Source organism: Schistocerca piceifrons, chromosome 1 (genome assembly GCF_021461385.2).
Source record: "Schistocerca piceifrons isolate TAMUIC-IGC-003096 chromosome 1, iqSchPice1.1, whole genome shotgun sequence".
NCBI classification, from domain to species: domain Eukaryota; kingdom Metazoa; phylum Arthropoda; class Insecta; order Orthoptera; family Acrididae; genus Schistocerca; species Schistocerca piceifrons.
Genome location: NC_060138.1, coordinates 782959391 through 782972420, shown reverse-complemented (window position 1 = coordinate 782972420; position 13030 = coordinate 782959391). Strand labels below are relative to the sequence as shown.

The 13030-nt window shown below is 38.5% G+C and overlaps 1 protein-coding gene across 1 annotated transcript in view; it reads left to right on the top strand.

Moving 5' to 3' along the window:
* Nucleotides 1–13030, top strand: part of LOC124712967 (failed axon connections) — a 153665-nt gene that overhangs the window by 137590 nt on the left and 3045 nt on the right. Inside the window, exons 2-6 of the mRNA XM_047242913.1 lie at nucleotides 6265–6467; nucleotides 7826–7961; nucleotides 8045–8182; nucleotides 8294–8424; nucleotides 8628–8808. Of these exons, the coding sequence (XP_047098869.1) occupies nucleotides 6265–6467; nucleotides 7826–7961; nucleotides 8045–8182; nucleotides 8294–8424; nucleotides 8628–8808 (789 nt within the window). The remainder of the gene's footprint in view (nucleotides 1–6264; nucleotides 6468–7825; nucleotides 7962–8044; nucleotides 8183–8293; nucleotides 8425–8627; nucleotides 8809–13030) is intronic.

Here is a 13030-nt window from a genome sequence, read left to right as displayed (position 1 = left end):
GATGTTTGACGACGAACTAAAGTTTTCAAACTTATTCGTCTTAATTATTAGGCACAGATCCACTACCTAAAGCGACATATGAAAATTTGTACTGAACCGGCGCTCTAATCCGGATTTCCTATTTATCACAAGAGGTCACCTACCACCTAAGCTATCCGAACACGCTCCCTGGACCGATCCAAAGTTCCATATTCCACATATCTGTCCATTTCTCAGATTATAAATTCATTTACCCACACTCGCACATCACACGAGTGGAATAAATTTCATTTCTCTGTGAACTTTTTTACGCGACAGAACATCGGAAACCACTTTAGAAAACACGCAGAAAAGTTTAAAGGTTTTCATCATCCTCATAAGCAAACTCAATACTGCAATGCCATCGGCTATGAGTGACTGCATCCAGAACAAATACAATGCTGCTGTCGTTGCAGCCATATTGTTGGCACTGGTCAAGGAGAAGCGGCCACATTGCCCCACCCCACATTTTGTGATACTGTTACTTTTGATTGATGTGTACAAGCATCTGAAATTATAGTACTAGACGGAAATTGTTGCAGTCCAAAATGTAGTACTGGAAGAGAAAGCAGACCGCGGAGAAAGATATCAGAAAAAGTAGAGTGGTGGGCATATGCTAAGGAATTGAGTTACCATACACAACTGCAGAGGGTAAAATGTGAAGCGTCTGGCAATGATGAACAGTAAAGTGTGTGTGGTGGTGTAGGCAGACAGGGAAAAGCTGACAGACAAGGACAAACCGCGGAATCGAATCGGTGAAGGCCGACAGCTTAAAAAAAGTGACGTGAGGAGCGGTGGAACAGAAAGGGGTATGGGAGTTCTATGTTTGGAGCAGAGGGTGCGTGACTGGCGGGGTTCGTGACTGCTGTTGGCCGCGAGCTGTGTCAGTATGCCGCGCGTGCCAGCCTGGGAAAGCGGTACACGTCCGGCCACCAGCTGCCTGGAATGTCTGACACCTTTGTGGAGGCCGTGGCTCTTCAGCTAAGCAAAGGTGCTAAACGTACGTGCTGCGGGGTGCGCGTATTGAGACAAATCAGGTCATACAAGTAAACGGTGCCGGATTCTTAGTGACCCCATTCCTATTGTTAGAATTCCACAGCACTCTTCCTGATTTCACCTGTCACTGCTGTGTCTTATCTTTACCAAATTTTGGGTGCTCCATGCTACCTTCACAAGTCAGACCAGTACCGCTTCCACTGCTGGCTCGGTGATCAGTCACCACGCACTGCACCGCCTTCAACTCTCATTAAATAACGTCAAAATTTCACCTGATTGTTACCACTACCTGGGCGTTTAAATGGCGATTTTACGCTTAGGAAAATTTTACTAAATTTCGGCTTCAAAAGTACTTTTGCCTTCACCAGGTGTCCTACTCGTATTTTGTGTACCTTGTTTTTACTCTGCTCATCGTGTTGGATGCTGTTAAAAAAAGCTAAAACTCACAAGAAGTGATAAACTATGCAATGTAAACTTGGACAAACATGATGCGAAATGAAACTGTTCAGAAGTTACAACCAGCGACATTAATAATCGCTCTCCAAATGAAGTTACCAATGAACCAAATCCTAGGCTAGCGACAGCACTGGTGGCGTCCCATCTTCTGTTTTACAGATTTCATGCAATTTTTTCTTTGTTTCGTGTGCGCACGAAAGCGTCGTCAGGGAATCTGAACTCCCAAGTTGATTAATGCGAAATTAGACTTCGATGAGGAATTTGACTCTTGCTTCCAAGTTGCTATTTTGGTGGCTCTTAATTGCATGAACTTCGTGTAATTCAACTTCGTATCACAGAAAAGGACCTATGTATTCGCACAGCTTTCTGCAATCGTAATCACTTCGCTCTTCACATTCTCAAAGTTCAAATTTTTTTTCAGGTCGTTCTTCCTGGATGTTTGGAAAATCGTTATTCTTTTGTAACTGAAATCATTCATTGTGTGAACTCAAAACTTACAAATACAGTGAAAGCGTGCGATGCTAGTTCTTGATAAAAAGACGAAGCAGACTGAAATTTACGTACAGTATTATTTCACTGTAAAAAAGGAAGAGCAGATGAGTTATGGCGTGTTTACTTGAGAGTTGACGCGAATGGAAGCTCAGGCACACGATATACTAAGCAATGAAACTAAAAATACATACAAATGTGTTCACGAGATTCATACACCGATAGAGTATTACTTTCTTTCCACATTTGAGAGAGCAGCAATTAATTAGAAAAACAAATATTAATTAGAAAAACAAATATTAATCGCGGACCCTTCAATGTCGGGAAAGAAGGGGTCGTTCATCCACGAATTATCGTGACTGTAGCGTATGATGTACGACGCTGTCATGAGCAACAAAATAAAATAAAATATCGATAAAACCTAATACGCGAGTCCAGTTATACTGTAGGGACAGAGCAATCTGGCGTCCCGTTTCTTTGAAGCATTTTGTCAGCATGAAACTTAAATGAAACTCCAGCAGGATATTTTTTGACACTGTCTGATTGCCCTTCGGAACAGAAAGAAAAGTTAACCTCCTGAAGTTCTGCAACTGAGAACCAAACATAACAGTAACATTGACGGCATGGAAAAAATGTCGTATATTACCTGATCGGCCTGAATTCCATCAGAAAACTGTACTTAGCTGATCAGATAAATTTGGCGGCAACAGCATCTTACAAGCATTCAATCATCCCTTTGTAAACAGGAGCATCGCGCTCTACGTAGGACTGCAAACTGAATGACCGTATGTGCTGCCTGTTGTATGACTTTTTCATCCATTTCCGCCCAAGGATGGCAGCACATTTTACTCTTGTCCCAGTTCTTAATAATTCCGCATCTACAGACTTCACAGATACGTCGATTTAGGGGGTTTCACATCATTTATCGATTCCATCCAGAAAAAGTTTTCGGGATTTTGTAGTTAGATTTCATAGACACAGTTCTTATCCTGAGTCAGTTGACATGTTCGACGCTTTTTATCACCGTCTTCAGCGCGAGAAATCTGATAGTTTGCCTTGCCCTTTGTACGCAATCGATGCCCTTGTCAGTATTTTGTGACACTGATGCACACATTTCAGCAGTCCCAGCTACGTTTGACCTAAAACAGCGTTTTCGGTGTTAGTGGGATGAGAAGTTCCGCCTTATGCAAGACACCTTTTTATGTTTTGTTTCACCCAAACATGTTTCAGCACTTTTGTGCTATCGTCAGGGGGTTCTATTTTTTATTTTTAACTGTAAATCTGTTAATATGTTAACATTTGTGTTGTTTACAACATTATGTACAAGTTGCATTTATAACTTAATTGGTGAAAAGTGGATGTAAGCATTAGTTAACATACCTTACATGATGTTATTGTCCATATGCTTACACCCACTTTTTGCCAATCAAGTTATAAATGCAAAGTCTACATAATGTTGTAAACAACACAAATGTTAATATGTTAACAGATTTACAGTTAAAAATAAAAAACAGGACCCACTGACAATAGCACAAAAGTGCTGAAACATGTATGGGTGAAACAATAGAAAAAAGGTGTCTTGCATAAGGCGGAACTTCTCATCCCATTTTCTCAGCAAGCACGGAGACAAGAAGAACTGCACCACAAGATGATTATTTAGGTGTTAAATTTCATAGACTTACTGATAATTCAGACTGCTACTTCCATCAAATTCGCCGAGCATACCTTTTATTTAATTACATTTAGCTAACGATTATTGCATGCGGCTGATATCTTGACGTGATAGGTCTGGCTATTCATAAAATTATCAGCTTATACAGCCACATAACGAACGATGCCTTGTGCGAAATACTGAAACTGTTATCCGCTAAGTCACTAATATTAATATCGCATTACTCTGTAGCACAAAATTGTGTGTCGGTGATGGACTAGTCACCTAGAACATACCGTTTCGCGTTTAAAGCACTCCATTCCAAATAACTGGTTGATGCGGTCGCAATTACTTACTATGCCCCAGTTTTCCCTTCAAAACGGATTCAGAACGAACCTACTTGTTCTGTTTGCGAAAAATATGGCGTGCAAATGTGCGGAAAACCCGCCGTCGATGGAAACAGTAGAGCGCGCGCGTGCCCGCGGCTGTTGCTGGAGCGCCAGCGCCGGCTAGCATTGTTCCCGAGCCTGCCGTCTGCTCGTCGTCTGGGCGGGCGCGGCCAGCACGATCAATACGAGCGCAGCACGGGCTGCGGCCGTTGCCCGGGCGCGAGCAGCCGCCTTCCCCCAGCCCTCAACATCCCGCCCCACTCTGCCACGTCCCGGCGAGATTTCGCGCAGCAGCACAAGCCGACGGAACTACTCGATCGTGCGTGCACTACCCTTCGCGATCACTGGACTCGAGTACTCCAGGAGGCTAGAGTAAATTTCTAACCTCTTGCCTGTAGTAGTATAGGCGTTACGATTTGTCTTCTGTTTGTCACAAGCATTCCAATTTAGTTAGTCGCTGCCCCCGTTATGAAATGACACATCAGAAAAATGTTACGGACGAGGATGCAAGAAGTACGGCGAAGGGAAAATATGGAGGTGCCTGAAATAAGTCGTGACACACAGAGGTGTTCTACAACAAATTAGTGACTGCTGGGGTGAAGTTAACATAAATCTGTTTCCTTCAAACTTAAGTGGAGTGTTAACAAGTAACAAGCAAATAATTCACAAATACATGGTACAGAATTACCATGATAATCTCTGGCTCTAACACACAACTGTACTCGCAAGTTTTCTCGTTCCTGCTGGAAGCAAGACTTTCAGAGAACATGTTAACGCCAATATGGGTGTAACCAGAAAAATTTTACAAACCAAACTTACAGCCTGCCCTGATACAGTGACACATAAGTTTCAAGACTTGAAGTGTGTTTAGTGGATACTGACTAGTAGCAAATGTACTCATAATGGTCACTAAACCTTAAAACTATTTTACCATAACTACAAAACTTTTGAATTCTCCTCCCCTCAAAGATTAGGTACTGTAAGCTGTAGTAACGGCATTTTGTAACTGTAAGCTGAGAAGTTATGAAAAACTCTCTTTACTGCTTATAAATTATCTGAACCAAGTCACAACATTAACATTGGTACTTCAGGTGAGCACAGTTATATCTTATCAAACACTGCCCATTGTGATCAATATTAAACAACTGAAGAAGCTGCCACAACTTGGTTCAACCCTGAAATATGCCAGTATTGTTCTCCTGCTTGGATATCTTGTTGGATTAGCATCCGTGGGAGATGAAGTATTGGAAAGTAGTAGAACCACAAAGCCTTTGGGGTTTTCCTAGTATGCGGTCAGTTTCTGCCATAACTTTTTGAGTACTAGCCCAGAAGGATATGTAAACATTCATTGTTTGTAAAGTGAAAGATGAATACTGGGAAAAGAAAGCTTTGTGGATCTGTTCTGTACCAATTTTAGTAATATCACTTGGGAAACCCAAAGATTCACTCCTGACTGTCAGCTTTAATTTCCCAGTTAGCTTGGTTATTTTTGGCATTGCATTTACTCAGTGAATGCTATAACTGCTTGCAGACTGTTAGAGTAATGAAAAAACTGCTTTTGTGGGGAATGGAATTTGTATTAAGATGGAAACAGCTGATTCCACAGTTGAAATACTAACCACTTTGCAGAAAATTACGGTTTAGTTTGATAAAATGAAGATGCTGAGTATAAGCTTCTTTAGGTGCTGAATTTTTGATGGAACAGACAAAAACTGTGATAAACTTCATAGGACTGATGTATGAAATAATTACAAAAAGTGGTCTTAGTAATCAATCTGGCAACATTACAGTACCTTCAGGAAAATATAGTGTGCCACTTAAACTGCTGTTGTAGAAGTAAAATTCCATAGAGGGTCACAGTAAACTATCCTTTTCATGGAAGGAGGATTTTGGAGACTTAAGTGAAGATCGATGCCTCTGCAATTAATGTGAATCATCTAAAAGCATGAGCTTTTCAAGAACACACAAGAGATAAAGGAAATATAACATTAAATGTACAAACATTATACTTTTAAAATATATGCCTGAAAGAACAAACTTACCAAATTCTAAACTTCAGTCTTCTGAAACACACATGGGTGATTCATTCATTCAGTGCGTCACTTTGCCTTCAAACACTGCCCATCCATCATGTTGTATTAAACTCATTAATCCTATTCAGGTCTCTTGTTTTTGCCACACACTTGGTGAACACAGGCTCTTTTTATCTAATTAACTGTAAGGATGTAAATAAGTGTCCTGATGTAAGATATTTTTCTTTTCCAGAATGTTGATCACAAAATGAAGTTCCGGTCGAAAAAGGGACAGCTGCCATTTGTAGAGCTGAATGGTGAAGAAATTGCTGACAGTACCATCATCCTAAAAGAGCTGGGACAAAGATTTGGGAAAGACTTGGATGCAGGTCTGACAAATGATCAGAAGAATGTCTCTCATGCAATGATCTCAATGATTGAGAATCATTTAGTTTGGTAAGTGTAAAATGCCTGTTCATTAGTCACAGAAGCTGAGTATATGTAAAGATGTAAGTTCATATGTGGTTGAACGTTCACATTAATTTTGTCTATGGGTGAAACAATGCTGTGTGGCCCTGGTTTAATTTGTTGAATAGACCTGTTGGAGATGTAGAGTAGTCTGCTCATGCCAATATTAATGTGATCCAGTTCATGACCTAAACATTTTCAGCACCATTTAGTGTGTCGGTTTAGTTCTAGTAATGTTACAGCCTGCTGCATAACATGGAATTATTTCTGTATTCCACTTTCTAATGAAGTTGGTGTAATTACAAATTTCTCAAGGCAAAATGGCCTTTCATTTGCTTCTAAAATAAAATAAAATAAAATAAGTAAAACCAGTTAAGTGCAGTGAAAGTTGCTTTAGACACTGTCTAAACTACCACAAGCAACACCACGTGGAGTCCTGGCAGAGCACACATGGACCCACACTCAGAAGAGTTTGCAGCAATGCCCCTGCTCCCATGCAGAAATAGCACCTTGGTACATTATCACTGATGACAGCTTGGCTCGATGCCAAAATGTTAAAACTTTGACACTTCCATCCAGAGTGATACTGGATCAGTTTTCTTTAAGGAAACTTGGTGAGAAATACTCAAATAGTAATAAATATTCTGGTTTTATGGATGCTTAGTTGTCAATTGCAGGCCCTATTACAAAAAGTATAGTAAACCAGTCACTATGTTGCATAGTTAGACGAGCTGAGTGTGTCTCAAATGTAACAATTTTGGCCAGAATGGGAATAAATTGAAAACATTGTCTTTGCTATTATGAAGTGATAAGCATATAAACCTGTCTCGCCAACAGATATTATCTTAGTTTAATTCAGTTACTAGCCATTAATTCAGATTATAAATAATTTTCTATTTTAGTGATTTTTAAATATTTATCCAAAAAACTATGGGAGTTATTTGAATTCTTGTTTCGTCCAACCCATGTATACATGTTTGCTCTGAAGCATTCTTATTTCTTGTACTTCAGCTCTATACAGGTAATATTTTTCTCTCTTTGATACCATCTCAAGAAATGAAGACACATTGTATATTTTATTCTACCATATTTGTGGCAATAGGGTGGACAAATGAAAGGTTAAAAAAAATTGAAAGTTACCTTGAATTGACTTACTTTTGCATTGAGGAAATTTTAGACACATCTATTAGGACAATTTGTAATAAAGTTGGAAAGATACTCTGTTACTATTATTCTTTCTCTCTATGTACTAAATGTTCATTCATTCATTAAATAATGATGTAAGGTATCATCACATGGCACACAATCACAAAGTAAGAATGTCATAACAAATTAAAATGTTACAGGGTGGTTGCGTGGTGGAGGACAAAATACCCAGATAATGTTATCAAGGGATATAAAGTAAACCTGCAGCATGCCCTTGGCTCAAAAATCCCTAATGGAATATTAAACTTCTTCTTCAAGTTCACATTTGCCCGCAAGGTAAAGTTAAACAAACATAAACTTAGTTACATCTGAGTACATTGTTGACAGTTTATATAAAAATAAATGTTTCCATGTTTCAGGGAGCCAAGAAAGTGAAAGCTCAGGGAATTGGTGTACACAAGCCTGAGGAAATAATTGAATTTGGTCAAAATGATCTCAAAGTACTGTCAGATATGTTGGCAGACAAACCTTTCTTCTTCGGAGATGAGCCGACGACGGTAATTTTTCTTTACATTTTTGTTTAAAAAAAACTTGCTTGTTACTTGACTTTCACAAATGCTATGATTAAAGATTCGTATTTAATTTGATTTTGCCTTTATATTTTTCAGTTGGATGTTGTAGCATTTTCAAGCTTGGCTCAGATATATTTCATTGAAAAGGAGGTTCAGTATTCGCTAAGAGACTACATGCAAGAGAACTGTGCAAACCTTGTAGGCCATGTGAACAGAATGAAAGAAAGGTAATATGTCCGTCATGTTAAGGAATATATATATATATATATATATTATACTTCAGATATGTGTTTGTGTTAATGGAAGAAATTTGACAAAACTATTGGCTAATAACATTCATTCTTGGGTTTAGAATATTACTACGAGGATAACTGAAGTATACTTTGTGAGAAACTGTGCATAATTTTATAAATTTAATTTCTGAACGCAGGTGCTTCCCTGACTGGGAAGAGATCTGCAAAACTCTAGATCTGAACTCTCACCTGCCTAAACCTCCACCAGAAGAGAAAGAGAGCAAAGGAAAGGAAGAGGAAAAGAAAAAGGAGAAAGATGAGAAGGAAGGTGACAAGGAGGGTGATAAAGAGATTGAAAAAGAGATTGAGAAAGAAAAGGTACAGTGTAAATACTAGCCTTTAAAAGATGAATATTAATTTTGACATCAGATTTAATGTTGTTGTTGTAGTAGCAGTAGTGGTGGTAGTAGTAGTAGTAGTAGTAGTAGTAGTAGTAGTAGTAGTAGTAGTAGTAGTAGTAGGTTAACATTTTCCATTTCTCCTGCATAAAATGAGGCAGCTTCATTTCTTGTTTTGGATTTTAGAATATTGTATTAACACCTAAAAATTAGCTAACATATTTCTCTTTTCTCCATTGTTATGAATACAGATTATATGTTGTTACTACATGTACTAGCGCATGTAGTGTATTAAATCGTGTACTGATATTGATATTGGCTGCCCCCTGCCCGTCCCCCTACCCCCTTTCTGCATAACCTCCTAAACACACATTTCATGCCTCAGTCAACACATAAGTTTGTGGAACTGGAACATGGCCCACCACTGTTCGCCTTTTAGTATAATCCATGACATATTCCTCAACTTTTTAATGTCAATCTGTTCTCATTTCTGCAGTTTCATTTTATTTGTATACTCCCTGTCCCCCCTTTTCCCCTCCACTTTGAACCTTTTTTGTTGTTAGAACCCACACCACTCTCCCTTTACACAGTGTGAATCCAAATTGGTTTTTTGAGATTGCTTCCTATACAAAAGTTCCTAAGTCTCTGTTCAGTATGCCATAAATAACAGCAAGTCTTCCTATTTTGTGTCCAATGTTAATTTTGTGGAACTGTAATGTACATCCAAAAAAGTGTGTATTAAATATACTACTTCATATTTAATTAGTTGTCAACTCCTTCATATTCTCACAGGAGCAAATTTTATGAGGTTGTCATCAAGTAGATCCTTGTTTCATCTACTGTCTGTAGCTGTCTAATTTGTTTTGTCACCTAGATCATAAACATTATATTGTATTTGCAAAAATTACCAAATATAAAATGTTAATTTGAGTTTTTGAATTCAAAGAATGTAAATTCAGTCTCAAAAGAAATATATACCAAAGGGGCCCAGAGCTGGATACACAGCAAATATTGTCAGTAAAGATAGAACATTATCTTCTACTGCAGAAGTTCGCACTGTAACATTGCCTAGTGGAACAGAGGTTCTACAGTACTTAAAAATGCTTGAAGATTAGCAGAGTACTTTTTTCACAAAATTTTTGCAATACAATAGTGAGTAATGTGGTGCATCCATAGATACTGGTATCTCATTTCCGAAAAACCTGTTGTTCTCGTGTATTGTTAATATGAACAAATATAAGTTGTTAAAGCACATACAAAATGTATTAACTATCATGTTTACCAGGTGTAAAAGTACGAAACCTGAATTTGGTTTCAATAATTACATGTTTGTTCTTTAAAACTGATAAACAGTATTTCATTCAAAATAATCTCCAGTGCTGTTTACATATTTCTCCCATCTGTATTGCAGGCTATGAATACCATGCCAAAAAAGTTCTTCTTTTGAAGTGAACCAGTTAGTGAGCAATTTTTTTAAATTTTCATATGAGTTGAAGTGTTGTTCAGCAAGAGTGCGTCCCAGTGATGTAAATAGTTTATAATTGGAGGGGGCCAAGTTTGGAGAATGAGCCGAATGCCCTAGTATTTCCAAACTGAATGCCTTGATCATTTCCCTAACCTGTTTTGGTGTGTGTGTGATGGAGCATTATCATGGAGCGATATGACTTTGTGTTGCCTTTTTCCATATTTCAATTGTTTCACATAATGTTTGATTTAAATCTCATTTGCTGTTGATAGTGATCAGTGTTAATGGTTTTAACAGGTTTTAGCAGCTCATAATAGATGACACCCTCCTGATCTCACCAAACACAGGTATTGTCTTCTTTCCAAAGCGATTCGGTCTTCTAGTGGATGTCGCTGGTCTGCCTGGATTCACCCATGACTTAAAACACTTAGGATTCTCAAAATATATCCATTTTTCATCACCTGTCACTATTCAATGGAGAAACGACTCTCTTTCGTATCTGGCAAGTAGCATTTCACAATTGGCCTTTTGATTTGCTTGTTGTCTTTCATTCAGTTCATACATAATCCATTTTCCCACTTTCTCGTCAGTTGAAAGCTATGGGAAAAGTGCAGAAACGGCTTTCTGCATCTCGCAAAATTGTTCCACGAGTTCCTGTTGAGTCTATCATCATCATCCAATAAGGCCTACAATTAGTTGTCTTGGAATTTTTTCGATGGTTTCCTGTGTTCGCCATTTCTCACATCTAAATCACTACTTCTGAATTTTTTGAACCACTCAAAACACTGTTTTTTCCCAAAAGCAGTTTCATTGAAAGCTTCAGCAAGAATTAGATGCAATTTGGCAGCATTGTTCTTCAAATAACAGAAAACCAATACTGTCTGCTAATCATAGTTTGTAGACGCAAAACTAGACATGTTTATGGGTTTGAAACAGAAACTGATGTGTGGAACTCGGGCTACTGTGAGTTGACATTCTTAGTCAGCTGTTGCAGGAAGCAGATGGCACAGCAGTAGTAGTCTCACGGGCTCTACACTGATGGGTAGCACCATATAAAGGGAAATTCCAGTTTCATACTTCCATACCTGCTAATTAGCTAATGTCGTAGAAGTCAGTTGTGCTTGCTTGAACCGTATAAGAAATTAAGGCCAATTGGGTAAGGCTGAAAGATTAATCTTCATATTAGAGTACAACAATAAAGGTAAACACTAGAACAGATTTTCGACAGTCCTAAAATGGGAGGAAAGGGGGCATCTGGACCCTGCATCAAATATTTTCATATTTTATTTACACTAATACCTTAATTTAGTGCATGTTAATCTCTACCTTTCACTAGCTACATAACAATTATGCAAGATAATTAATACACATGTACTTACCAATTTCTTTGCTCATGCTAACAAGTTTTCTAACTGTAGACTTCAATATACAGCTATTTGTAGAACCTTCTAGGTATACTTAGTATATATTGCCCATCTTACTCTCACATATGTTATTAACACATGGACATTCTACTAAAGCCATTGTATTCTACTAGTGCACTTTGTGCAGGTGACTTTTGTTTCACACGCATGTTCTCCGCACGCAGCTTTCTGGCACTGAACAGAGTTGCTTCTGGTCATGGTCCTGCTGCTTTTGCAGTGGATGGTCTGACTCTTTTCTGTACTCCCTGCTTCTTTATTTCCACAAGTTCATTTGCCAACTAGAATGTGAACTTCTCCTTTAGTCATTTCTTGTTATAGACTTTTTGCAAGTGATGCATGCATTATTGCCGCCATGTCAGGATGATGCAGAAGACATGTCATCATTTTCCTACATGCAACCCTGATAGTATATTCATTGGTCATTTGATCAACCATGTCTACTCCATAGTTAATTCCATTGTAGATTTTTATGGTTTCACCTACTTCAGCATGCAGTGTTCTCGGGAGAATGACATTCTTCTTCTTTCCATGCTGTAGTCATGATGCAGTCTGTGTTGCCTTTCTGACATGATAAAGTATTGGTGTATTTAAACATTGGCTTCCTTGCCTCTTCAGGGATCTCGTAACAGACAATCACTGTACCAATTAAAGTTTCCTCTGTGCTGTCTGAAGAGAGGTCTGTCAAGTTTCTTTCTTGATTCAGAAATAGCTCCTCCATCAGATGCAGAATCATGTCATGTAGTGATTTCTTCTGTGCATTTCCTCTTTCCTGAGGTACGGGGAAACTTCATTTAGTAAACATTTAAGCACATCCTCAGCATTGTGGAATTTGAGATCATATTTGTCAGCTTTGTCAAACATGAATTCAGTGAAACTGCATCTTGATTTGCTTGGTCAGGAGTTGCTTATCTATAGTTGTTTTCTACAGGACAGGTAGAAAAAGTGTTTTCCACTGAATTTCCCCCAAATTTTAGATAAGAGTGAATTTTTTGGCTGGTAGGTATACAGCTTGGGTTCATAGTTAATCAGAACTGAGAAACCTGAGAAGTTCGTGAAGTACGACCACTATTCATAATAGTAGGCTTCGAAGAAGGTGACTAAAGATCAGCCACGCACACATTATTCTGTACAAATGACACCACAAGCATATATATTGGCTAGAAATTTTTCCAGGTAAAGTGACACAGTCCAGTGATTGTTTTCTAGCACTTCTCGAGCATTTGATTGTGTGTTTCTTTGAGAGGTAGCACTGCAGGGCCAAACATCATGTGGAAAGCATCGGCAAGTTGTCTACTAGTTGGCAGATAGTGTTA